The sequence below is a fragment of the Alligator mississippiensis genome, chromosome 10 (genome assembly GCF_030867095.1).
Source record: "Alligator mississippiensis isolate rAllMis1 chromosome 10, rAllMis1, whole genome shotgun sequence".
Classification (NCBI taxonomy): domain Eukaryota; kingdom Metazoa; phylum Chordata; order Crocodylia; family Alligatoridae; genus Alligator; species Alligator mississippiensis.
The window spans coordinates 2040867-2067925 of NC_081833.1; the positions used below are offsets into that span (position 1 = coordinate 2040867).

General features: G+C 48.9%; 2 protein-coding genes across 2 annotated transcripts; both read left to right on the top strand.

Annotated features, from left to right (window-relative positions):
• The first annotated feature begins 27 nt into the window (after positions 1 to 27).
• Positions 28 to 19279, top strand: LOC102575565 (sodium-dependent serotonin transporter). Its single transcript, XM_059713277.1, has 13 exons — positions 28 to 100; positions 8524 to 8658; positions 9330 to 9549; positions 10225 to 10363; positions 11187 to 11321; positions 12497 to 12600; positions 12904 to 13031; positions 13818 to 13930; positions 14664 to 14795; positions 15738 to 15837; positions 16115 to 16215; positions 17678 to 17845; positions 18796 to 19279. The coding sequence occupies exons 1-13, from the start codon at positions 28 to 30 to the stop codon at positions 18874 to 18876; spliced, it is 1629 nt and encodes a 542-aa protein (XP_059569260.1). The 3' UTR covers positions 18877 to 19279.
• Positions 19280 to 23384: 4105 nt separating this feature from the next.
• Positions 23385 to 27059, top strand: C10H12orf76 (chromosome 10 C12orf76 homolog). The gene is made up of 2 exons (XM_059713338.1): positions 23385 to 23604; positions 25239 to 27059. Exons 1-2 carry the CDS (start codon positions 23457 to 23459, stop codon positions 25322 to 25324), a joined length of 234 nt encoding a protein of 77 aa, XP_059569321.1. The 5' UTR covers positions 23385 to 23456; the 3' UTR covers positions 25325 to 27059.

Consider the following 27059-nt stretch of genomic DNA (forward strand, 5'->3'; position numbering starts at 1 on the left):
GAGTTTTGTTGCTTCTTTGACAGAAAGATGCCCAAGGTGGAATCCGTCAAGGATGACAGGCTGGTGGAGCGGAAGCCTGGCCATCGAACTGACAACGAATGTATTAGGATAAGGTGGAGCAGTCGTTCCCAGGCCAGACCCTGCAGAATTGGCACCAGCCCTTTGTGAAGAGACTGGCTTCAGTGGGATCTTGCAGGTGAAAAGTCAGAGGGTTACAGAACAAACCTACCTCCCTGGGCACCTTGGAGCCTCTTCCAAAGGAAGGAGAGTTTGGAACATCTTGTCATGGATGTTCAGGGCTTAGCTTGTACTCCCCTGGGACCCTGGCCAGAGAAAATAGACTGATGGCTTTTTTTCTGCTTCTGCTCAGCTCCATTGTAAGGTGCCAAAAGATGCTAACAGGTTTGGCAAGGGAGAGCCTGAATCCAGTCAAAAAGCTGTTTCCTTGTTTATTAATCCTTGAAAAAGGTTTAATATTTTGTTCAAAACATGCTCACCCCCAAACTGCTAACCCTTCCCTCCTCACCCCACCACGGGAATTCTTCACCTTCAACCTCTTTATGCTCCAGACCGCTGCTGGGAGTTTGGGTGGCAGATAGTGGTATCCACTCCCACACCGCCTAATCACAAGCATGTCCCTGTACTTTTGGTGGCAATGAACAACCCCAGGACAACAGGCAAGCCACTAACATAGCAATGCACCCAGGAGAGGCACCAGTTGCAGCAGGGACCATGGCAGCTGGCAGAAGGCCTGGGAGCAACCACATGCACCAGCTACCAGAGGCTGGACAGTGACGCAGTCTTCCTTGGCATAGCAAAGGCAGTGCAACATGCTGGCAGCAGGAAGCTCTGAGTGTAAATGCACTCCATATTCTTCCAGCACCAGCTGACATGTGAGGCCAAGCATCAAACCTCAGCATTTGATAGTGCTAGATTAGACTCACACAGTATTCACCCCTTAACCACATCATCATGGCTCCAGGGCCAGAAAGCAGCCTCAGGCCATTCCTGACTGGTGCTGAGCCCTTTCATTTGCACTGACTGCAAGAGGGAAGGAGACCACACAGCACCTGGCAGGTCATCCTGACAAGTCAGGGCCTGATTCAGCTGGTACTTCAAGGAGGCAGCAGGGGCTGCTTGTGTCCTTAAAGGATCTTAAAGAATTGGGGCCTGAGTAAGCACTGAGTCACTGCTGTGGCATGGTGCTAGAGGGCTGCCAGCTGCTGGGGATGCCATCTGACATCCTGCCAGCTGCACTCAGTAAGAACACTGAATGCTGGCGCCTGAGCCAAAGCCCAGTCAGGTCACTGCATCCTGCCCCAGCAGCTCCTCTGCAGTTAGTGTCATGCAGAATTTTTCTTCACCTCTTGTCTCGGGCTGTGGCACACAGATAGAGTTCAGTCACACTGACTTACTAGGTGCTGCTGGTGTCTAGCTCTGCCTAGGACACAACCGTAATGCCAATCTCAGACACAGTACAAGACAGGCAGAAAGAAAATGAGAGAGACTGCAGAAACCACTAGGAGGGAGTCAGTTTGTCTCACTCTCGAGATGGCTGTATTTCAAGCGGTGGTATGACATGAGTGGCAGTGATTTGATGGTGTGATGTAGCAAACTGCAAAGCTGATCACAGACTCCGTTAGCAACTGTTTGTCGTGGTGCAGAGTGGAATGGTACTGCCTCCCAGGGAAGGGGTCCAGACACACAAGTATTTGAGGCACTGCCTTTAAACTTGCAGAAGAGAGGGAGGATCAATGATGGGAAAAGACTGATTATTGCTTTATGGTTGCTACGGCATCTGTTCTCTATATTCTGTCACTTATGCCTCTGAGACAGTCCTCAGACCAACAGGACTGCATCCTGCCTCTCTAACAGGCACTCTTCAGACAGAACCAATTGGCAAAGCAGCCTTCTCACCCTGACTGCATAGAAGGGAAGACACAGGAGCCGCATTCAATTATGAACCATCTGCCGCCCCATAAATAAAGGCAACAGCAGCTCCCAGACAATGAAGCACAGATCGCTTCTCAGTTTAACCACTTCAGCCAGGGTGCAGGCAGGAGGATTCCTGGAGGGACCCCAAGGTCTCACACAAGCGCAGCCACACCAGAAGTGCCTACCTACTCACTGGATCATCAAACGGAAACAAGATGTTAGGACTGAGCAACACTGCTTGGGAATAGAAGACCTGACAAGAGCAATGAATGATCCCTCCCCAGGCCTGAGTGCATCCCACAGTACAAGTGTTGCCACATTATGTCTTCAGACAAGGAATAGGCTAAAGGAAAGTGGGGATTTGCTCACAAAGCAGCGTGCCTCACCTCAGTTACTCCCTGTGAATTGTTCGCTGGGGACTGTCAGGGCTCCTAGCTGGGCAATCAACATTTTGGTAGCTTTGTGCTGACAGTAGAGGAATAGCACCGCAATCTACCTCATGCTGCATCATCAATAGACCATCTCTGTTTGTGAAGTGTCCAGCACTGTGGGGACCTGGTTCCCAGCTGCAGCCTCTAGGCCCTGTCATAATACAAATAACAGCAACTCAGTGCGTCAGTGTGGTATAAGAGCTTTCCGAAGACATCCTAGGCCAGTGTGAGCTGAAGGGGCTGTGGCAAGAGCTGTTCTGCCACAACTGCCTGAAGCAGCCTTTGCACCATCTGGTCTGTGCATGGAGGGAACTGGACAGGGAGGAACTCAGCCACAAACTTAGACAGGACAGTGCTGATTAAAAGGTTTCTCCTTTGAGAGACTGGGAGAAGTAGCTTTTCTCTCTAGGGCTGATTTGATGATGCCTGTGTACCAAAACCTCTCCTTGATTTCCCCTGGCATTTTGAATGTGCAAGGAATACAGACCTGGGTCCTGTCCATGTGACATAGAAGCTGCTGCAACGTCTCGTGAAGAAAGTCCACAGCGTGGCCGGAGGGGGAGATGGAGATGCTGGAACAGAAGACACCAGAATGTCAACCACGGAGGACAAGATCAAGGCAAGGAAAATGTAGGCAACGCTGTAGGCAGATACTGAGGTCCTGCGAAGATACGCACCACTGCTCTCTGCTTCTTAGCAAAAACTACCTCAAGGCATATCTGGGAGATAGAGGAATGTATTAATTGAATATGCACCTGATAATCTACACCTAAACTTTTTTTTGTTGAATCTGCTGATGGCAAATAATTCATTGTTTTACTTTATGTTCAAAATATATCCTGTGTTGGTCAGGATAGGTGCACTCTGACCCATGCCAGTGGCTTGTGCCATTTTATTTCTGGCCAGACTTGGACACAACAGTATCCTCAGGTAGCACAAGTCAGTCAACATGGTTGCACTGCCCATGGCTCTTTTCAAAGGACTGGAGCAGCAAATTTAGGGAGTGTAAAAATCTTTGATCCTATGGTCTCATTTTGTGCTGCAGAAAGCAGGGACAAATCAACAGCCCTTTCTCAAGCTAAATGCCCATTGGTTTCAAGGGTGAGCGTGCCAGAGTCAGGACTACAGGGCTGGGCCCCTGAAGTGTAAAGGGAAGTAAAACACAATGCCACGGAGCTCATGTTCCTTTCAGTGTTAATATTTACAGGACGACCTCAAATCACGGCAGGAGATTTTATCATCATTTTGACCAGCCGTCCCATTTCCCTCTGCAAAAGGCTCCCTTGGTTATTTGTTTCCCTGCTTTGATTGAACTGCTCTGCTGAATTCATGTTAGTAATGAAATTTGTCATTCTGCCAATCAAATTGTAAAGAGTGTAATGACCTTTCATTATAGTGAAAGCCCCTTCATAATAACATTTGCTCCGCAAAAAAATTATTCTATTTCAGACTATTTATTTCTGACAACCCAGAGCTCTTTGCTAAATCAAGAAACAGGGAGTAGATGAAGAGAGGGAATTTTAAATGATACTGGAAATAATTCCATAAATGCAGTGATAGGAACCAGAAAGGCATCAATGCCTGCTGGTTTACAATGGGTCGGACAGGTTTTGTGACCTAAACACAGTGCGTTTGGACTGTGTTCATATCATGCCTGTTGCATCTTATCCAGGACCATGACATTTTAAGTCAGCTCTATCTCAGCACAGATTTTCTCTGGGTGAATAAATGGCAGTATCCTTTACTTAGTTATGATGTCATGATGGTGATCATAAAAATAAAGGATGAAGAAAGGGCTGTTTACCAGACAATGTAAGAGCAAAGCAGAAAAGCTGCTTCTGATATAAGAAATGCACGGTCCCCGTTCAAATACACCTAGCCATGGTCTGTATTGAACCTGCCATCCCCGGCCTGCTACATAGCCTCTGTTTGTAGGAAGCAGTGATCAGGCTCCCAACAAAGAAATGTGTTTTTGCCCAGGCTGAATTGCTCCAAATCCACATAGTCTCTTAGGAATGAGGAGAATGAATCTCACACTCCGCCCTGCAACCTCCCCATCCTGCACACGAGCATAGCATCCCCCTCCAGTGACAGCAAAACCCTAGAAAGAGAACCTATCAATACCCAGTGCCCTTACATTGGTCCCAGCATTTCAGCTCCGTGCTCTCAATGAAATGCTTTCTCCACCCCCCTCCTGCCTTTGATCAAAGGATGGGTCCTTCTGAGGGCTGGTGTGGATTTCCAGACTGGAGGTGGAGAACCCCAGTCTGTGTGACCCTCCCCTCCTTGGTTCTGTCATCAGCAATACAAAATCCTTCTCTTCTCCAACTTATTCAGCTTGAATCCTGCAGGATTTGCATCGGAGGCAGAATGTCAGAGCAGAACTCTCCAGCTCAGGCTGGTAGCCTTCCCGGGCAGGGGACAGGAGCGAACCCCGGCTCTGCTGCCAACCCTGTGCCGCTCGTGACCCAGACAGACTCCAGGGACAAATGGAGCAAAAAAATGGATTTCCTCCTCTCGGTAATTGGATTTGCTGTCGATCTGGGCAATGTCTGGAGGTTCCCTTATATCTGTTACCAGAACGGAGGGGGTAAGGACAAAGCTTTGTTTATTTTAATCTGCTTTTAAAGGAAAAGTAATGGCTTTAAAAAAAAAATTTTAGACTTGGAAAACTTGTTCTTTCTTCCCTTTGCTTGGTGGTTGTTTTACAGCCATGACTGCCTGAGCCAGGCAACTTCAGGGAATGATACAACTACAGCTTTGATGCGTCTCTCTTTTCCATGTTACCTCTACTTGTTTTAAATCTTTTTCCCCCGATGCCCTTCCTTCTGCAATTAGAAGTGTGAATTTCTGCTTTGAGGAAGAACACCACATGTTTTGCAATTAATACATTTAAAATTAAAAAGAAAGGAAAATTATGAAAAAGGACCACAAAGGCCAAATCCTGCGCAGTGGCTGATAACTTTGTGGTCTTGCCAGTTTGTGAAACTGATCCCTTTTGATGTCTTGCAGTTTAAGATCATTATTTCAAACATCCCAAATATCCTTGATTTGAGATTACAGGCATATCTCTCGTACAATTACAGTCCTTTAAAATAAAGCCAAAAAGGCTTGTCGTGGAGCTGTCCATGGTACTTGAATTTAGATGTCTATAAAGCAGCTTTCAGTAGGCTCAACCAATTAATTAAACGTTCTGATTATTTCTTCCTGACAGAAATTAACCTGAAGTTCAAAATCCCCCAGAATCCTACTGTTAGAAAATGTTTCTAGCAACTGTTTAGTCAATGAACTATTTTAAATAAGAGTAGAAAAATCTCTTTTTAAGAGTGCAAAAATGTGGAAATAAAGATGTTTTACATTGTTTGCAGAAAACACAGTGGATTTGATTGCCAAAAGTTGTGGGAGTTTAGGTGTCATGCTTTAATGTTTGGGCAAATTACAAGAAAATAATTATGCTATGCCGAAGGCTACAGGCTAGATTCTGATTTCAGATTAATTCGTGTTGCTTCAAAGCATCTGCACTTCAATCCATGGGATTACTCCAGACGTACTGCAGTGTAACTGAGAGCAACTAATGGCTTGTTGTCAATTTACCTTAAAACATGCACACAGTAGAAATCTAAAAGGCATTTTATAAAAACATTAAAACACAGATGCTGTTCTTAAAAAAAAAAAAAAGCCCAAAAGGCACAAAGAGAAAGAGTGAGCACCTGTGCAAGCAGCAGATGTAACTTGTTCTTCATTTGTGTTCCTAACATAAAATAATAACGATAATTGGGCCTTCCCTTCATGCCTTTGTCCTGCAATAGACCTTAGAGAACTGTTAGCACCCTTGTTCAAAGACCACCTCCTAAACTCCTTCTCCACGGCATACCCTCTCGTTTCATCAAGCCCCATTTCTCTGCTTCTCTCTCAATGAACCACTGAGGCAATGTAGGATGAGGCAATTTGTTACACTGGCATCCTGCAAGTTATTTGCAAAGTCAGAAAAAACTTTTACGCCCTGTCCATAGTGAATGCTCTCTTTTGTTTGCGTTTCAAAGCAGTGATGATCAGACAGCGCAGCCTGGATGAATTCAGATGGTCAGGGCCTTTGCTTCCCTTGTGTCAGGCAATGCATGCATATCTTTTCGGACTCTTCCTCGGCAAATTAGCAGATTCTATAAATAGCCTGGCACAGCAACTGCAGTGGACCATGTCTCTGTTATCCATGCCTGTGTTTCTCCATGTTTCTCAGACTGCTTCCTGCTGCCCTCCAGCAGGGCACACATGGGGCATGATAGCACTCATCATGTAGGGAGATTCCTAGTGCCCCTGGCACAACATCAAACATATAGCTCAAGCAACAATTGGTTAACCTCATTTCTAGCTGCTATAGGAGACATGCCGGGGGGGGGGGGGGGGGGGGGGGGGGCTATTTGTAGACCGAGTTGTTTGCCTCTCTCCAATTTATAATAGGTGAAGGGTGGAGTTACAAACACTGAAAACAATCAGTCACCAAATGGCATCATCCCTTCCCAGGCCACTTGCAATCCTGAAAAACGATGTGACACTTTGGAACCCCAGAGGGATGTGGGGGAGGCCATTCAGTCCAAGTCAGACAGAAATGGCTTCTACCAAAGGTGGAGGGTGATTGCCCCAGCAGCTGCCTGGCAACACCTGTTCTGACTGTAACTGGAGTGTGGTACACCCCCTCTGACTTCCTCCCCAGTACGACCCAGCATTCAAGCAAATGCCTGTGGCCGGTGTCGTGGCTGCCTATATTCACAATGCAGCCATGCTCAGGATTGGGCCCCATTGTACCAAGTGCTGTACAGACATAGCTGGATGGACTGCTGTAGTGGCTGGAGCCCTGCCTGTGACCATGAAGTGAGGCCATTCCTATGAGGCCAGGCCACTTACCCTCCACACCTTCCCCTTCACAAACCTGGCTACACTCAAGTCTTCCCAGCTAAGAAGCCCTTGCACTCTGTCTTTCTGGGGAGCAGTGAAAGGCAGCGATGCTGGACTGTGTTATGTATGCAGTTCTGGTACACTGCCAAGGCCAGAACCAGATTATTAGAGGAAAATGAGCTCTTTCCAACTGACACAGGGAGTGCTGAGGGCTTTACCTGAGACCCCTACGCCCAGCACAGGTTCAGAAGACCTGGGTAGTTCAGAGACTCATCCACACTCCGGTGTCCTGATCCACACACATGGGCACGACCCCTGCACAGGTCCCTCCATGCCTCATCACGCAGCTTTGGGAAGAGCAGTAAACTTCCTTGCTCATATTCACCGCTGCCATGAAATTGCCCACATCTTCTGATGTGACCCTTGCCAATGGCCATTCAGCAAAAGGAAAACCTTGCATGCCCACTGGCTGAGACAAGTCAGACCAGCCATCTCTTTGGGTACAGGACTTTCAGTGGAGCCGGGGGGGGGGGGGCCTAAATTAACTAATTCCCTGCAGGATTACTCTGAGGAGTGTAGAAAGCAGTTCCAGCTAGAAAGAATCCAGTGGGTACAAGTCTAGCCCCAGTAATTACTGCCTCATTATGAAAAATGCAAATGACAATGTTAATTATTTATCTGGGAGAGGGACAATGCATATTCATTGGGAGTTTCCTCCATAGAACCTTTTCAAACCTGAAAGGTGCTTAATGCCTCTTTCCTCCCCATTCTGATGCTGTCTTGCTTGGGGTTACAGCTGGTTCATCTCTTCCTAACTAAAAGCAGGATGGCTTTAAGCCACAATGCAGCCACACACAAAGTCCAGAAACTCCCTGTGTGTCCCTGCAGCTCCAAAAAAGAACACCCTGATTCCTTAGCAAAGTAAAACACGGAGAGGAATGGCCTTGAAAACTGTCCGCGGCAGATTGGCAGTGAGGGGACGCAGAGCCCTGGTGAGCCCACATCTCTGGAGAAGCCACCTGGGCGATGCCGCCTCTTGGAACCAGGCGTGAAATCCTGCCTCTGCTGAAGTTGGCAGCAAAGCTCCTGTTGACTTCAAGAGGGCCAGGCCCCCATCCCAGATGCCATCCCCTGTGGCTCTGACACAGGCCGGGGTGGCTACTCCTTCCCGGAGCCTGTATGCAGCACTGATACTCACCCAGCCTGGGTGAACCTGCCCTCCCTGCTGTTGATGACTACAATGGTTTTGCTTCACTCTCTGCAGGGGCCTTCCTCATCCCGTATACCCTGATGGCTGTCTTTGGAGGGGTGCCTCTTTTCTACATGGAGCTGGCCCTGGGACAGTTCCACAGGACAGGAGCCATCCCCATCTGGAAACGGATCTGTCCCATCTTTAAAGGTAAGACACCCCTTCCCACCCCCAGTTTAATTCTGATGTATGTGCTCAACTCTCTGCTTTGTCCACACAACAGATGACAGGAAATTCCTGCAACCACAGACCCAAACCACACAACATCTCACCAAAGTATTTTTGCTCGGTGCTCATGGAGAGCTCAGCAGTTCAATAGTCCCTTCTAACCGATTAGCTCACCGGGCTTTGCAAATACCAACTAAGCTTTGCAACAAGCTGGCCAGCAGACTTAGAGCAAACACCACTCACAGAGGGGGAAATTCATGTGCAGAGAGAAATGACCTGACTTGCTCACAGTGACTCACATGCACTGTCAAGATCAAGACCCAGGGACCCTGATCCAGCCCCTGAGATGCTTCCTGTATCAGACAGAGTTCCTCAAAATCAGAGCCGTCTCCCCAAAGATTTATCCCATGGTTTAGTGACCAACAATTGCCAAAGTTCTTCCATTACACTGCATTCTCAGGGCCACGGTTATCCCCTGCAAGGGCATGATTTCCAGAAGGATGATGCCTCTAGCTGAGAACTAAAAAGAGAAGGCTCCAAAGTCACCACTCACTCTACACTATCCTGTCCGAATGCCACGTGCAGGAACCCTGCCCACACGGCAGTCAGGAGGAGCAGACACATCTGTTAAAGCAATCTCTCACCCCTCACAGGGATTGGCTTTGCCATTTGCATCATTGGCCTGTACGTCTCCTTCTACTACAACACCATCATCGCCTGGGCCCTGTACTATTTCTACTCCTCCTTCACCAGCTCCCTGCCGTGGACGAGCTGCGACAACCCCTGGAACACACCCAACTGCACCAACTACTTTGGAAAGAGCAACGTGACCTGGAGCAACTTCTCCAAGTCACCGGCTGAAGAGTTTTATACGTAAGTGCATGTAAGTGGAAGACATAGGTGGGCTGGGAAAATTCCTTCTCTCCTTGGGGTCCAGCCACATGCTAAGGTCTGCTGAGCGACAGACCAGGATCTCAAAGGCTTATAAACACATACCCCACTGTAATTTGCAGTGCTTTGTATCTTGATGTAAGTTAGACTGAGATTCTGAAGGGGCAGACACGCAACTACCCCGGGGCAGCTCATCCAACAGGTGGCTCTGACTGCCTGGCTGGTAGGTGATGGAGGAGCAGGTAAGGCTTGTAGCAAATGGCTACCCTAAGAGGAGTCTGGACAGACAAAACCTAACCCAATGTAATTTCTGCTGGTGGAGTTTTACACCAGATTCCTGCAGAGCTAAAACTCCACCAGACTAGGCAAACTTGCCCTGGTTTAGGGGCTTATGTCTGTCCCGCACTTCAGTGATTTGCTTGCCTAAGACCTAAGGCCGCTACCCACACTGAGTCAGGAGCTGAGCCTAGAGTTCAGGAGTCACCTGCTACTAAAGCAAGCTCTCTGCAGGTCTGCCACAGCTCCGATGGTCTAAGCTGGGCACACCTGGGGCAGAAACAGATCCAGCCACATGACAAAAGACCCCCAGGTGACAAGACTCGGATGTACCTTCCCCTTCTTGGATCAGCACCTAACCCTGGATTTCTTTTGCCGCAGGAGGAAGGTCCTTGAGATTCAGAAGTCCAGTGGCCTGTATGATGTGGGTGGGATCCGCTGGCAGCTCCTCCTCTGCCTGCTCCTCATCTTCACTATTGTTTACTTCAGCCTGTGGAAAGGCGTGAAAACCTCAGGGAAGGTAACCAAGCCTCCAGCTCCAGTTCTGCCTAAAGGCCTTTCTGACAGTGCCCCATCCCAGAAGAGCCCTCATACCCTGTGAAGAGGACCCACTGCATAGCATCCTTGCTCAAAACAGAGGGCCCTGCCCTGCATGCTCTGCCTCTCCCAAACACACACCTTAGCACAGGAGCCTGGTTAACCAGGTTCAGTGATGCTGCCTGACTTCGCAGCAGAGGGGGACTGCAAATTGCAAAGAGTTGTCTAAACCAGACTGATTCCCCTGTGTGTTAGGAGTCACCCAAACACTAAGTACATTTGGGCACTCAGATCTGATAGGTGACAACCTGCTAACAAAGGGGAAAGGCAAAAATCCCCCAATGGATTATAACAACCTGCTCTGCCCTCATGGGGTTTAAAAGATATAGGTCATTCTTTCATGGTAGCCCCCTTGCTCCACATAGTGCCAAAATCTTGCAGGAATGCTGCTTGCTTTCAGCCCATTGCTAAAGAACAGCACAACCCTGTTATACAGAACCCCCATGGGACCAGGAGAAAAGCTCATTAAAAGAGGGCGCTCGCTATAAAGAGGCTAGTCAATTTGCTGCATCTTAGTAATTAAAAAAATTGGCTCCTACTGCTGGGATTGTTAAAAGGGGGATGTTATAAACAGGGTTCATTATAATGAGGTTGTGCAATAGCATCCCTCCAAGCAGGTTGTGTTCATTGGACTGGCCATTCCAGCTCCATCACTGCCAGCAAGGCCTGGGGTGTCTTCTCTGTCTGTCTCCAGCTGGAGTCTGCCTCCCTTGTCCCTGCCAGTGACATCCGGCCCTGCTTTCCAGGTGGTGTGGGTGACAGCAACTCTGCCTTACGTTGTCCTCCTCATACTACTGGTTCGGGGAGCGACTCTGCCCGGGGCATGGAGAGGGGTCATCTTCTATCTCCGACCCAACTGGGAGAAGCTCCTGAGCACTGCAGTAAGTGTTAGCAAACAAGTCCCTTTCAAGGGCTCTGCCCTGTGTAGCCAGGTGTTTGTTGGGTATAGCCAAGTTTTGAGGAGCCACGGAAGAGCCTGTGAGTCAAGCAAGGAAGGGTTAAATGCTCTGTTTTGGCTTTATACTAGAAACTAGCATGAACTTCAGCACTGAATTGATGACCCTAGAGAGATCATGTGTCTCTCAAGACAGGCAGAAGAGGGACCTGCTAGCCCCACGCACTCCCCGGGGTTCATTGCCTAGACTCAGTAGCCTTGTCCACAGCAGGGAAAATCAGATGCACAAGAATACTGGCTGCAGTGGAAGCTGTCCCATGATACAGAGCAGCTGCTGTGTCATAGGACACTGCCCTGAGTCTGACATGGAGGTGAAAATGTCCGTGAGTGGCCTTTCCACTACAGTGTGGGGCTTGAGACACAAAAGACAAGAACTGGCAGGGAGATACTGCTAGAGCAGCACACCAGGGAGAAAACATTAGCCACAGCATCACATACTTTAATGAGAAAGTAAGTGTACCTGTTGCATCTCCCAGCCTGGTAATCCGCTCCAGCCACCTCAGCGGACAATGGCCTTTAACAAGGACCTTGTTCACACAAGAGCCAGCGCTTGCAGGTCCACCGGGCGCATGCCCGGCCCAGATGAGAGAACCAGAGAGTAATGGGTTTATTATTCCCGCACAAAATAGCGGCATGCTGGCCAAGCTCTTGGAAATGCAAATCTTTAATTGGATCACCCATCTCATTTGCTGCCGGGTTCCGTTCCTGCCGCGTTCTCGCCCGCCTGTATAAAGCTGGCCTGACAATAGATTTCCTGTCTGTAATTAGCACAGAGCTGCACTTGAGCATTTTCATGAAAGGTAATCAGCGATATGCTCTCCAGTTAGAGCCTTTCATAACAGAGACAGGGCTAATCATTCAGCAGCCCTCCCTTTTCCCCAGTCACTGTGAGCACAGCTGGAGCAAAGGGAAAGTTTCGGGGCACCCCAGGAAGCAAAGCTGTTACAGCCCAAACGCCTGGGTGTACACCCTGTGCATCCTGGCCCACTGGGCAGGACCTGCCCTGTGCCTGCCTGGGATCTAGGCTTTCTGGCTGGGCCCAAGCCCTCAGGAGACACCTGCAATCCTGCCTCCATCCAGCTTCTCTGCTTGCTCTGCCAGGTTTGGGTTGATGCTGCTGCCCAGATTTTCTTCTCCTTGGGCCCTGGATTTGGCGTTCTTCTTGCCTTGGCCAGTTATAACCACTTCAACAACAACTGCTACCGGTAAGAAGCCAACTGTGGGCTTTGCTTTGGTGCTCTCAGCACCCTGGAGGCTGGACTCCCCTGCTTCCACACAACACCAGCTTATCTGCCTGCAGGAAGCCTGTTGGGTGGTGTTTCAGCTGCTAAAAAAAGTCTACCCAGCTCTGTTTACTCCTAGGCAAGCCGAGTTATCCTGTCCAAACACAGCTACTGCCTCTAGCGAGAATCCTCTTGCCTCTGGGCCAACAACTCCTGCAGCTAGAAATGCAGGAGCTTTTGGGAACGGCGCCCATCCCAGTCACTCTCCCCATTTCTGCCTTTCAGGGACGCGATCGTCACCAGCGTGGTGAACTGCCTGACCAGCTTCCTCTCGGGCTTTGTCATTTTCACAGTGCTGGGCTACATGGCTGAAATGAGGGATGTGGAAGTAGAAGATGTAGCAAAAGACAAAGGTTTGCCCTCCGTTAGCCTTGGAATAGTCTCTTCTGCCCTCCAAGATAATGGATACTGGTCTGCAACCATGTGTTGGGGGCTGGGTGATTAATGGTCAATCCTGCAAATCCAGATCCTGAGCTATGCCCCTGGCTTTGCTGTATGAGCTCCGACATAGGCGACTGGTAGGAGGGACACAGGAGTGGGCATGTGCCCCCCCTGACAGGGTCGTCTTCTCTGCCAACACCAGCGGCAGCTTCTGCAGGTGCTCACCAGCCCTGTCCCCACTGCCAATGCTACCGCTGGCTTCTGCAGGTGCCCCCCCCAGACTCAGGAGGCACCAGTTGCCCATGAGCTCCGGCAAGCTATGTTGCCTTCCTGTGCCTCGACTATTCCCATCTAATTCAGAAGAAGGAAAAACTACATTCTTCATAGGCCTTAAGTAATGGTTGTCAGGGCAGTGAGCTGGCAGCTCAGGTGGGGGCCTTCCCTAGGAGTGACCAGGCACTGAGGGGGCTTGGGCACAAATGGGGGCAGAAGGCCAGGCCTGGCAGGTGTGAGTAACAGAACAATTTTCACCTGCACAAAGAGGAGTGAGGCACCTACTTCCTCTCTGTGAGGGTTGGGTACTGAACTGCCATTCACTCCTGCCTTGGACAATCTTCTCCCAAGAGCTTTTCTAACATGGCATGAAAATCCCCGTACTTCTGCCAGTGGGCACGAGGCAGAAGCTCCAGGATTTTTGTCACACAGGACCACATTCGTAGCAACTGGTGAACAAGGAATAACCAGCATCTCCCTTCCAGGTCCCAGTCTGCTGTTTATCACCTATCCCGAGGCCATCGCCAACATGATGGGCTCCACCTTCTTTGCCATCATATTCTTCCTCATGGTGATAACTCTGGGGCTGGACAGCACGGTAGGTACCTTCATGATCCAGGAAAGGCCTAAGTGTCCATTCCAGAGCACCCTGCTCTAGAAGGATTCCTCCGTGGCCAGAACTCTGGTCAGTGCTGGGCATCCATCCAAAAAACAGGGCCACAGGCTGTGAAAAATACCCTGTCTCTTCTTCTCTCAAAATGGCCCATGTGCAGGTTATTTCAATGGGCCTTTTACTCATTTCTGCTCTGTATAAGGCTGATTCTTCCTCCCCCAGGCCCCTTTATTAACTTCAAAGGGACAAGGAATTGGTCCTAAGCAATAATCCCTGAGGGGTGGGTAATCCCTAGTGTTACTCAGCCTAGTGATGCTGCTGACGAGCCCCCAAAATGATAAAGGAAGTTGACTTTTCTCAGAGCTGGCTAGGAAAGCAGGGACAAGCACAGCAGGATGGGTTTGCATAAAAAGGTCCCCTCTATTTTATGATTTTTATTTCACTCCAGCAATTATTGTAAGAGTCCATGATTTTTTTTTCATTTGTAATAAGACACAATGAACCCTAATATTATCCAAGGATAACATCTGTGCAGCATACTTCAAATTTGAGGCTTGATGGACAGTGTGCAGCCAGGGAAAGGCCTTTGGAGCTAATCATAAAATGTAATATCCAGAGAGAGTCCATGGGGTTATAGTGAATTTTGCACCAAGTGCAGAATCTGAGCCTTTGTTTCCTTTTTCTGGCTCCCCCACTGTTTCCTCTGGTTCCTGCGCAGTTTGGAGGCTTGGAGGCTGTGATCACAGCAATAATGGATGAATACCCTCACATCCTGGCAAAGCGGAGGGAGCTGTTTGTTCTTGGCCTCATCACCATGTGCTTTCTGGGTTCTCTCACTACACTGACGCACGTGAGTATGTCGGAGAGTGGATTCAATGCCACCTCCTTCTGCTGCTGGACCTTCATACAGGCCACATGGGAAATGCCCATCGGAGAGCAGGCTGCTGCTGACGTACAGCCCCGCAACGGGAACAAGCAGAGCATCTTCATCTTCCACAAGGGCATTCGCCAAATTTCTGCTGCTGTCATGCTGTCATTCTCCTGGCTTGAGAAGGTCCCTGGGATTCCTTTGCAATCGTCCCTACTCTCCACTACCCTGGTTCATTTTAAGTCCTTTGCTAAGTTCCCGCCTTGCACTTTATTCCATTTTGCAGATCATACTAACCACCAGTCCCAGGCCAAGTTACTGGGCAGCCCCCGCAGCCCACAAAACCCTGCGGTTTGCTTGTTGCCTCATAGCCGCTACGTAACCATACTTCCTCCCTCACCCAGACCTAATTAGCTTCCTTAACAGTCCTTTGTGTGCAATTTGGTCAAAGGCTTTTCCAAAGTCCTTATAAAGCCTGGAGCTCTATTAGACAGCTCCCCAATCTCACTGTTTTACTGACACACTCAAACGGAAACACTCTAGTAGACTGGTAAGCCCTGGTTTTCTTTTTCAGGCACCAGGCTGGCTTGTCCTAGCAATGTTCAAAGTAAGGCTTCCCACTTCCAGTTTGGTTTTTTTTACATCTGTTTTTCTCAACTGACCCCAGCAGATTCTCTTAGACCGGCCTCCTTCACTCAGCCTTTCTTACAGGACTGCACCTGCAGCAATATCTCAAGGAAGAGAAAAGTCTCCTTCACCTAAGCACCCTCAATCCTAAGCCCCATAAGGGGTTTAGCAACTCCCCTCCAGTGCATGGATTGAATGCTTGAAAAAGCCAACACAGTGGAAGGAGCGAGAATCCCGCATTGCCTAGTCTACCTAAGAGTCACTAACATTACAGCCAGATTGCATTTGTCATTCCAGGGTGGGGCATACGTTGTAAAACTACTGGAAGAGTTTGGTGCCGGATGCTCGATTCTAGCTGTAGTGTTGTTAGAAGCAATAGCAGTGTCATGGTTTTACGGTAAGGAAACTCCCTTTGGACACCTCTGTTATTAAGTGATGCCCCTGAACAGCCAAAGATCTTGACCCTTCAAATACTTGTGCATAGGCTTCTCTGTGCACAAGGCTTAATAGGACTTATTCTTGTAGCCATATAAGCAGTCTTGGCTAGGCTAGAATGAAGGACAGTCTCTCGCGAGCATGACAGTTGTGAGCTTTCTCCATGAGTTCTCTGCAGGTGCCTACTCTCCCTTGCCGAGCAGTGACGCAATGTCTGTGGTCCATTTTCTTTTGCACAGGAATTCAGCGGTTCTGTAACGACGTGAAGTCCATGCTGGGCTTCGCCCCAGGGATGTTCTGGCAGGTTTGCTGGGTGGCCATCAGCCCAGCCTTTTTAGCAGTGAGTATTGTTGTCCCAAGCTGGGGCTCAGCTTGCTAACTTTCCTTTAGACACCTAACCATGCACGTGCCGGCTAGAATGCTGACATAAGACCTGACAGATTCTGGGAGGACATCTATAGCACAATATGGCCTATGTAGTAACAGCTGACTTAGCCTCCATCTAGCTAATATAGAGAACACAGGCAGTGAAGGTGCAGCAGCTACAGTGGATCAGCTCAGTGGATGCATTTGCACTTTAGCACAGGCTAGCCAAACCCTCTGGCAACCCTATGAACTAAAGCCCTTGCCATCATGTCTCCACTGCTTTCAGTGCCTGTGTTAGCGACGTCAAAGCAAGCTTAGGTCTGCCTGCACCCACCACTCACCCTCCCTTGCTCCCCAGTTCAGTCACCCTTGGGTGTATAAGGAAGGAGGGCTGCTGTTTACGAAAAGCCACCTCCTTTGTTTTCTGTAACCAGAAATCAATAGGAAGTTTGCTAAGTAAAGTGGGAACATGACATTCTATCCATACACACTGAGACTATGCACTTGTCAAATAAAAAGGTTGTACAGCATGTATTGAACTGCATGATCTATAGATCATGGGCCATAGCTCACAGTTGGCAGCTGCAATTCAGTTTGAGTCAATGAAGTGACGCCTGCTTACACCAGCAGTGATTTTGGCCCTGTCATGTTCCTTCTATAAAACAAATCCATCTACTCTAAAGATTGCAATGTATCAGCTTTACTGTGGTCCAGCTTGCCAGACAGGCTATTTTAGATGCAGCTCCAGTGCTGCACTGGGTACTGGATCCATCACCTTTGAAACGCCAGCCTTACACTGGACTTCAAAGAATGCCCATCTGTAAGAGAGAGAATGTATTAATATCACCTGCCTTTCAGGGGGGAGAGGGATTGTAAGGATTAATAGCTGTGTTAAGGACTTGAGAGCTTAGGTTTTAGGGGCAAAGTACTATAAGCAAGGCAGAAGGAAAATGAATGACTGAGTTACACCAGTGAGAAATAACCTCAAAGGGGCAATCTCTAAGAGGTCTTCCTCTGATGAAAACCTGACAGACAACCTAGATCAGAGCTAGTAAGGAATGCCAGTCTGGCAAATGTTGATTTAAACCCCATACTGGCCTTTAACTCAGCATGAGTTTGTGAGTTTGCTGGGTACCAGTCTGAGAGTTTATGAGATGCTGTATACCAATTTGCTGGCACCAGGGAATTAATCCCAGCTAAGAAGGCACAGATGTACATGATCCTGGTATAATCGTGAATGAGTATTACAAGGGAGAAAAAAACATGGATGCTGTGTTGAATGGAATTTTAGTGCATCATCATATACAGTCACTTCTAAATTACCAAAAATGCTATTACCCCATGAACCAGGGTGGATCATGTGCTTTTCATTGGCCCTTGGAATGCAGGTCTTGCAATCATACACCTCTCACATAGCTCTCTTGCTCTGTTAACAGTTTATAATAGTCAGCTCTCTCCTGGACCAGCCACCACTCATGCTCTTTGACTACCAGTACCCAGAGTGGAGCATCTCAGTAGGGTACCTCATCGGAGCATCATCCTTCATCTGCATCCCTGTCTACATGGTCTACAAGCTGGTCTGGACACCTGGATCTCTCAAGCAGGTCAGGAAGAGCAGGATGTCATGTGATGTTATGCAATCCTGTGTGGTTCAGATATTGCAGGAGGCTGGGAGCCAGCGTTTGGTGCAGCGCAATGGGAGAGGCTAGGCCAGCCTCACAAATGAGCTCCTTATGCAAATACACTCTGACACAACTGCAGAGTTACAGATCTAGGGGAAACAACAGCCCCCCTGCACAGCCCCCTGGTCTGACTGCCCCACATTCATGAGTCCAGGGTTTGGTCTAGTCACCTCCTCCCACCTGCTTGGCTTTTTCTTCTGGTTCTGGGGGTGGAATGACCTCCTCTTACCAACTGAGAATTCTGCTTTCAAAACAGCCGCTGACCTCTGTCTTGTCCCTGTGCTTCTAGCAGGTCATTCCCAGATGTCAGCCTCTCCTTCCCTTTCTCTCATATAAAAATGCTCCTGCCAGCTTCAGGAGAGAGTTCCCTTCAAAGGCAAGAGCCCAACATGTAGCAAACCTATTGCTGCACTAGAGCAGAACCATTCGATGGTGGCCCTTGCTTCCATGTCATGGCCCCTGGACCTAGCTGTTCAGCTGGCTGCCAGGTTCCTGCTGTGAAATGAGGGTCCAAAGCCAAGCAGGTAGTGACGTTACAACAGTGTGTGTAATGTGATGTCATTACAAAGCAAAGTGGAATTTATCATCTGACCCTGAGGTCACAGACCTCATCTCCCCATCCACAAGACACCCCCTCCCAGTACCTGATTACAGCAGGGGCTACCTTGCTTGAAGAAAGGCACATCAGCAGTCACCTGAGGGTACGTGCCCCTCTGAGCTGCCATGCCCTCATTTCTTAGTTTCATTTGCACCAGACGCTGAGGCTTTCAGTGGTAGATGGTTGTGATGGGAAAGATAAATCACCCAGCTCAGGCTGGACGCTCACCACCAGAGCTGTAGAAGGTAACGCATTTCCTCCTCATCCCTGCTAGCGTCTGGCAGAGTGCATTCGGCCGGAGAAAACCATCCGAGACCAGCCAGCAGAGTCAGTCGGTATGTCACATGTCCCCTAATTCTACAGCCCACAGAAGGGAGGTGAAGACTGCCAGTCGGCTCTGTGATTACCAACGTAACAAACTACATGGACAGGGAGAACAGCTACCAACATGATTTGAATTGCTCTCCTGAGTCTCTCTAAAACCTGTGCACACTGGTCAAAGCCAGCTCAAGACCTGAAGCACACAGCAGTGCCACTCTCTGCAGACTGTTTACCCATGCCATACCATGGCATGTACATGACCATGCATCTCAGTAAAAGCCTGTACTGTCAGTGTCCTAATCATATGCCTAAGCGTCCCGATCCAGGTCCCATTGAAGTCAGAGATGATCTCTGCATTGGCTGCAATGAGAGCAGGATCGGGATTCACCTGTGTCTGAGTTATCAATAAAATTGTAGTTTGACCAGAAGTCTCATTGTCATGGTGTGGACAGCCACAGTTACAGAGCAGACCGTGATCCTTCCCCCCATCATACCCCCATGCCTAAGGCATTGTACTGGCCACAACATAGCAGCTGCTTCCACACCTGACCCTCCTGCCTAAGTGCTAACTGACAGCATCAGGCAAATCTGTGGTTCAGGCTGGGAGACCCAAGAGAACCACAGACTTTGGAAGCACAATACCCCTCTTCCAGTCTCAGGCAGGCATTTTTTCTCCAACCACACACATGCGCTTTCCACGCAATGGAGCTGATTTCACTGCTACACCTGGATGCCTCTACAGCACTGATGGTCTATCCTGTGTTATATTCCAACCTAAATCCATTTCTCTGCCATGAACACTTCCAAACTGTCTTGCCTGTCCTCTTTGTTATCCAGGAGATCTCTTGTTTAGAGATAGGTTTGCCTTTCCCCTTCCTCTTCCTGCAGTGAAGTCACGAGGCGCTCTTTAGGCTGCTGCAATATCAGAGTATACCTTGACCCTCCCTGAGAGACATTTGTCTAGCCTGGTATATTCTGTTCTGTCCTGGCTGCCACTGGAGCAGACACCTGGATATGATGGACTCCAAAGTAGGAACCTCTTCCTTCCACCAATGTAGGGAAGAAAGCAGCAGGGTGGGGAGGGTCAAGGACTTGCATGCTTATATTTTTTTTTACAATTTGAGCCAAATTCAACTGGCACAAAGAGCGCAGTAGGTTGCATGTGGGAAATAGGTTGGTCAGAAAATGAGGGCAAGGGGTAACGGACTCTGACTTGCAGTACAGTGCCAGCAGATTTGCAAAACCTGAGCAGCTCACGCCATGAGGGGCCCAGAAACATGGTGGATCATAGGGATAATGACTCCCAGGATAGCCTAAGATGAAGGATGAGGTTGACAGTGATCTCAGTTTCCCTGGCGTATCTAACGAGGGTGACTCCACTGACTTGGGTGAACTTGCTCTGGATTTGTGCCATGACCACTGGAGAAGCTCCTTCCCTTTTCTCAGACACATGTGCAGACCTCCTTACATTGTGGCTCCCCCCTCCGATCAGTATGACAGAGAATGCCATGGGAGGTGCACCTGGGACTGTATTGGACCCATTGTTCTGATATCAAAGTTCCCTTTGAAAGAGAAAACAAAGCACAAGTTATGAGCAGAGCTCATTTGAAGGGAAGCAAAATAGGCTTCCATCATTGCTTGCTTGTTTGAATTCAGAATAGTTCTAACTAACGTGGGAGGAATTCCTTATTGCCAAGTCTGATTCTAAGCCAACTTCACAATCCTTCAGGTTTCAGAAGGGCACAGAGTTGCAAGTGCCTGCTACAAGAATAGGACTGTTCTGTTTGACATGACTACGTGTGAACAGGCTTTGCTGAGAAATGCCATCAGTCGGTCTTTGGTTCAAATGTACTGAACGCCAAGTGCAAAAACTATTTATTCAAAATGCAAGTGACATGGAGAACAGATTAGATGGTGATTATTATGAGATAAGCCTAGTTATGGACCTGGGCTCTGACGTTTTCAAGGGAATTCAGGCCTTGCTGGCCTTTTTTAAACGCTGTTAGAGATTGGAATAGCTTCTACAGTGGATCTAAATTTGTACTGATAACTGGCCAGTGCATGGGGTAGAGACAGGTCCTCTCAACAAATGCCTGTAACTCAGCTTGCAGCATCTGTCCTGCCTTAGCACTTAACCATCACTCCGCTAAACTGAGTGCCCAGGAGAGAAATTCCATTTAAAGGTGATCCTCAAAACCATAACTCACTAAACTGTCCCAAACATGATGATGCTACATTGTGCCCCTCTAGTCATAGATCGCAAGTCACTAAAAGCTGCTATTGTTATCCCATTTTAGAGATGGGTACACAGAGGGGAAGTGACTTCTCCAGACAGCCCAACAAGGGCAAACCCCAGACCTCTGAAGTCCAGGCCTGGCATCCTGCTCCCTAGGTCAGGCTTCCCAAACAAGTAACAAAAAAGGACAGGTAGATACAAACCATAAACACATGTATATATGCAGGCAAAAAGCTGAAGCTCACTATTTCTTCTATTTACACACCCAGACTCAAATGTAGATGCCCCATTTTATCCCACAGCCCTGGCAACATCATATTTATCTAAAATGCTCTCCCTGAAAGCTTGCTTAATAACTATTCTCCAACTATTTGGGTTGGTCTAATAAAAGATATCCAATTCACCCAAGGAACCTTGTCTCCCTTAACAGTGGCAGCGGGGATAGCATCTTGGATTTCAGTTTAGACACTCCAGTAAGACAGGAGGGCTCCTCAGCTATTTTCTTTTTAAAAAGCAAATACTAAGGCAAACCATTGGTAACTCAGGGTGTTACAGGTGTCAGCACCACCTGAAATGTGATAGTGACCCTATCTGCTCCAAAACCACAGGCTCCTACAACTGGTGTTGCTGGCAGCTCTCCAACAGTGGTTGGCAGTACAGGCCCTAGGATACAGTTAAGCCCTTCTAAATCCAACCAGCCATGGGCAACAAAACACACACGCACCTCATGTCACTGCAACACACCTGTACTCACGGTGTGCACTAGTGACCTGGGATCTCAGCAGTGCCCCTTTATCATCATCTATTACCTTTTTCAGCCTTCATGAGTCCTTGTTGTCCCCATCAAACACCTTACAACTCCCAGGTTTCCTACTACAGCCGACATACTGTCATTGATCCGTGTCTTTGGCATGTCTTTCGAACTCAGCCTGTTGTTATTCTGGATGTTTATAAATGAAACTTTGCTATTCAAAAAATATCATTTCATTTATAAATCTGCATGCAGCAAGCTTCTTTTTGCAGCTTTCACTCTACCCATTTCTGACAGGGCTGTTAAACCATTTTCTCATAAATGCCAATATTAGACCTTAAGAATAAACTTCTGCAAATGTAAATCACCCTAGACCTGCTACGAGTTATTCATATCTATTTTGCAAATAGTTCTTTATGACGGTTAATTTCCAGGCAGGTTTCCTTTACAAACAGACTTTGATCATCTTTGCTCGTGCTTTTCTGTAAACCCCGGGTAGACACGTGGAACGAGAGCAGAAGGCTGTTTTAGAACAGCTTCTCTGCACAAACGCCGGGTACAGCTTGCTAATAAGACTGATGGTGATAAGGATCCTTTCTGAAAGACAACAAACAGAACATGACGAAGACCGATGCCAAGAACAAGTGGAGGCTCGCTGCAAGGCTCGCTCTCTCGAGAGAACAGAAAACTTCACTTTCAATGCGCTAGGAAGCAACAGAGAAAATCCAGATGGAGAGTGGTTGGGGGAAAAAGGGCATAATTGAGGAATCACTTGTAACAAACTCTCTAAGTTCACTGCAAATTTAACCTTTCTTGTACGTGTGCTATTCCCTTGGCCAAAAGGCTATTCCTGACTGCGTCCTTCCGGACTACGAGCCCCGGCGTACACGGCTCCAGGCAGGCGGTAGGAGTCTGTCCCGGTGAAGCGTGCACCTCCGACCGCGGAGCACAGCGAGAAGCAGCCGAACACCCGGGGCTGCATTTGGGTCCGGTGCACGTGCTCCCTTGCAGCTCCGTGTCTACGTGGAGCCGGGCCACGCCGCCCAGTGAATCTGGATTTACCCTCACGAACCTGCCGTCAGACTCCGTATCAGACAGCACGAGCGATGCGGTGAAGTGTCCCAGACGAGGACAGGCAACGGCACCGTCCTGCCGTCGTCGTCCGGAGCGCATTTCACCGGCTTTGTGTGCGAACGGCCCTTTTTTATACCAAAAAACGCCGGGCGAGTTCAGTCTTACGCGGTCGGCCTCGGCTGCCTCGTGCGGTGCGTTGCGCACCGGAGATTTCATGGATGTTTAGGGTCGGAAAGGACCCCTGCCCGGGGCACCAAAACGCAGCTCCTCGCCCCGCACCCATGTCTGTAGCCCCCCCTGTTGCGGCTGCGTCTCCTGAGGCGAAGGAAGCCTTGCCCACCCTGTGTCCACACCGACTAAACACCCCCCGGGCGTGCTGCCCAACACGCCGGCGGGGCGGGGCGGGGCGGGGCGGGGGGGCACGGCGATGGTGGCGCTCGCGCGGCAGAGCCGTGAGGGGAGGCGGCGGGGCGGGCCCGGGCGCGCGCTCACCTCAGAGGCGGAGGCCGGGCCTGGCGCAGCTCCTCCCCCGGCCCCGCCGGCGAGTGCGGAGATGCCGGGGCCGGGGCCGGGGCCGGGGCCGGGCTGGGCCCTCGCGCTGCTGCTGCTGGCGGGCGCGGCGGCGGCGGCGGCGACGCCGGGGCCTGAGGAGGCGGCGGAGCGCAGCCGGCCCTACGCCGTGCTGCAGCGCCAGAACCTGGGTGAGGAGCCGCGCCCGCCCCCCGGCTCCGTCCGTGTGAGGGCCGGGCCGGGCCGGGCCGGGCCGGGCCGGGGCCTGGGGGCCGCCGTGGGGGGGTGGGGAGGAGTCACGACACGACCCGGGGCCGTGGGGCCTGCGCCGCGCTCAGGGCCTGGCCCGCGGTGGGGACACACGGCGCATGAGGGTGCCGCGGGTGCGAGCGGAGGCAGCTGCGGATGCGCCGCAGACCCCGACATTCTCCACGCGGACACGGGCGACGACTGCCGCGCGACCACTCCGTGTGGCAGCCTGGAGGCGCGCGTAGGGCCGGTCGCCACGTCGGGAAGGGGCAGGAGCAGCTGAAAAACCGACTTGGTCGAGGTTCGTCGAGGCCGGTTCGTAAACCGCACAGCCGTCGGACGCACCTGCGATGATCAGATGACAACCAGCAGCGAGAACAAGGGGCGCTGTGCAGCACGAAGGAGCGCCCAGCGCTCGGTTCGCTTTGGCACGTGCTTATCTGTCTTCGGGTGTTGTACGCCCGACACAAAAACAGTTGGCGATACTAGCGGCCTTCTAGAGAGTGACCGTCTTATCAGGAAAATGGCTTCGAGTTCCTTTTGAAATGTTACTGCTAAGAAAGAGGCCGTTGATGAAGATAAAGAGGCACCGTTCTCCGTGAGACCAATTAAGCTGTCTACTAGCTACAATCAGATTCTCACTTTTTTTCCCCCCACAGTCGATCTGAAAACGAGAGCAGAGGGCAGAGTACATGTTAGCTCTGCCCTGGTCTTGCAACCTGGAAGACAACTGGGTTGATATCCTGTGGGGTTTTCCTTTGCTGTTGTATATGTGCCTCTCTCGTGTATATAAGGGGGTGGGCAAACAGAGGGGAAGGGGGCAGACTTTCTACATCTGGGTGAACAAAAAGGTATTAATTAGTAATATAGTAGGTCAAAATCGGGCAGTTCAGCTGTCACAGTAACCACACAAAAGGAATCAACCGGGTTGTCTAGCTCTAGTCCCAGTGTTTGTTGCTCAGGGCCTTTATCCCGGATCTGAAGGAAAGCGTGAGATCACGGCTGGTGAAGTTTTATGGGTGACACAAATTGGAGACCAGTAAACAATTACCAGGACGAGTCTGTTCAACAAAGCAGTCTTGGTACCCTGGGCTGAGCCAGATAAGGAGTGTGTTCATGCTGCTATATGCAGGGTCCTAGCTTGAGATACTAAAAATGTAGGCCCAGTTACAAGACACGAAGCTGTCTTCTGGAAAGCAACAAGCCTAAAAAAAATCTTGACGTTTTTCTTGAAAAATAAGAGATGTGCCCTTAGCTACCCCAGGGAAAGCAACAGTGAAGCAGTCAGGGCACCGAGCTGGGGAGGTGGAAGGGTCTGTTCTGCCTGATTCAGACCAGGGACCTGAACTTCAGCCTCCACCTCCCCATCATTACTGGACCATGTTGGGGTGGGTCTCACTCAGTCTTTCCTGTTGGGCCAGAGAGAGCGTGGGCAAGCCTCTTGTTTTGAGCAAAAATTCCCTGAGGTTATCAGTTTGGAACCTGTTGCATTAATTAAGACAAGAACTGTACAGCTTCTCTTTCCCGCTCAAAATTGATTCCTGTTTCCCGACACGTCACTTTTTCCTTCCTGCAGTGCTGATGGGGAGTATCTTCAGTATCCTGCTAATCACCATGATCCTGATGGCAGTGTGCGTCTACAAGCCCATTCGAAGACGGTAGCAGAGCACGAGCGGCTAAATACTAGATCAATCACATTGCATGTGGAAACTTTGGGATCAAAGCACTGGTACTTGTTACAACTGATGTGCTATATAGCTGCTGTAAAACCAACCAGGCTTGTACCCCGAGCTCTGGCTTGTAAGCGCCTAAGTCACTTGTGAAAGTGGGTAAGGGTGTCTCTCTTTTCTAGCATAACCAGTTGTTCTTTTGCAGAAACACACCCGAAACTGCCGTACTAGGGCAACTGCTCTTAAACACACTACAGTTAGGGTCTGGCAATCTCATCCCTCATTTTCAGGAGTTTGTACCCTGGAAAGACCCAGATATTCAAACATGAATGGCTAGAGTTAGACAACAACTAAATGTGGCCATCAGCCTGGCAGCACTTCTGTAGATGTCTAACTGAGCACTTGTTTGGAAACATTAGCTGCAAACTGCACTTGCCATTTGTCCTAATCCTGACAGGAGAGGCTACTACTATATGAAGTCTTTTACTTTGCTAGTGTCCATAAGAATGCTTTTCCACACAGATTTATTGCATTTTTGAGTTCTGCTCTTGGCTCCTGGGTGGGTTTGTGATAGCAACAAACTTCATGGACACTAAACACAGCATCTGCGTGTTTCTAAAACAACATGCCACACTTTACAAAGGGTGGGTCACGTACCATTTCTGCTAGTTACTGATTAAACTTCACCATAAACCTGCCAAAGTCCATGATATCTAATCTCTCACACACCCAGTGCCCTAATAAAGTATCTTGGCAGGAGTGACATTATAAAATGGAAAGCTTGAGTTTTGATTTCTCTCCTAAACATCTTTATTTTGCAAGTAATCGCATGCATCAGATTGCATTTTCAGGTTTTATAGTTTTAAGGAATTCAGTTTTCTGTTCTAGCGTGGAGTACTGCTGGTTTCTAGCATTGTCTTATTAAAATCACTCAGGGCAAATATCCACCAGAATCAGAAACCTGGCTTTGTAAAGATGGCCATATGCACATATCTGAACTAAAATACAGAAACGTGAGACAAACAAGGCAAGGAAAACATGTCGGTTTGCTAAGTACTTTTAGCTGCTTTTCTTCTGGAGCAATAGACTTGCACCAAAATACCAATGTCGTTTGTTTGTGTGGAGACCAGTCTAGCTTCTGACTTGGCCTGAGACCAAACACTTACCTTCTTGGCTGTGCAGTAGGCTTGGGTCACTAGAAAGTAGTCCAGTGACAGTGGAAATTTCTAAGAACCAGAGATTTACAGGAAAGCCAGTCACATGTGAGAATCTGCTACATCTCTGTGGAAGCAATGCTGCTTTCAAATCCTTCCGGAAGTGTTGTTTTTAAGCTAGGGGCAGCTCTCAGTTGTATGCATTGTCTGTAATGAATTTAAGTGTTTACAGTTGCATATACATGCTGCTATTTTATTTTGCACTGTTATAAATATTAATTGGATTTTGCTTTGGCATATTGTATTTAATGAAAGATTTTGTTTTAATTTATTTACCATTCCAAATTTCACTTTTGGACTAACCATATGCTGGTTTGTATTAGTCTTAAACCTTCTATTGTGTCTTACTTGATGTCTGCTGGTTTAGTTTCATTGAAGAGCAGTGATACTTGTTGGAAATAGTGATGATTCCTGGGTGCTTACCTGTTTTGTAATGATGGATAGTGTTTGTACACAGGCAATTGCTATGATGCCCAGTCTGAGTAAAACATGAGTAAAAGTGCAAGCAAAGTT

What these genes read in the sequence shown, in the direction of transcription:
- LOC102575565 (XM_059713277.1), top strand. Translation starts at nt 28, where the DNA reads ATGCCCAAGGTGGAATCCGTCAAGGATGACAGGCTGGTGGAGCGGAAG. An exon ending in CCATCGAACTGACAACGAAT is followed by an intron (nt 101 to 8,523) that starts GTATTAGGATAA and finishes CACTCTCTGCAG; the next exon opens with GGGCCTTCCTCATCCCGTAT. An exon ending in TTCAACAACAACTGCTACCG is followed by an intron (nt 12,601 to 12,903) that starts GTAAGAAGCCAA and finishes TCTGCCTTTCAG; the next exon opens with GGACGCGATCGTCACCAGCG.
- C10H12orf76 (XM_059713338.1), top strand. Translation starts at nt 23,457, where the DNA reads ATGCCGGGGCCGGGGCCGGGGCCGGGGCCGGGCTGGGCCCTCGCGCTG. An exon ending in GCTGCAGCGCCAGAACCTGG is followed by an intron (nt 23,605 to 25,238) that starts GTGAGGAGCCGC and finishes TCCTTCCTGCAG; the next exon opens with TGCTGATGGGGAGTATCTTC.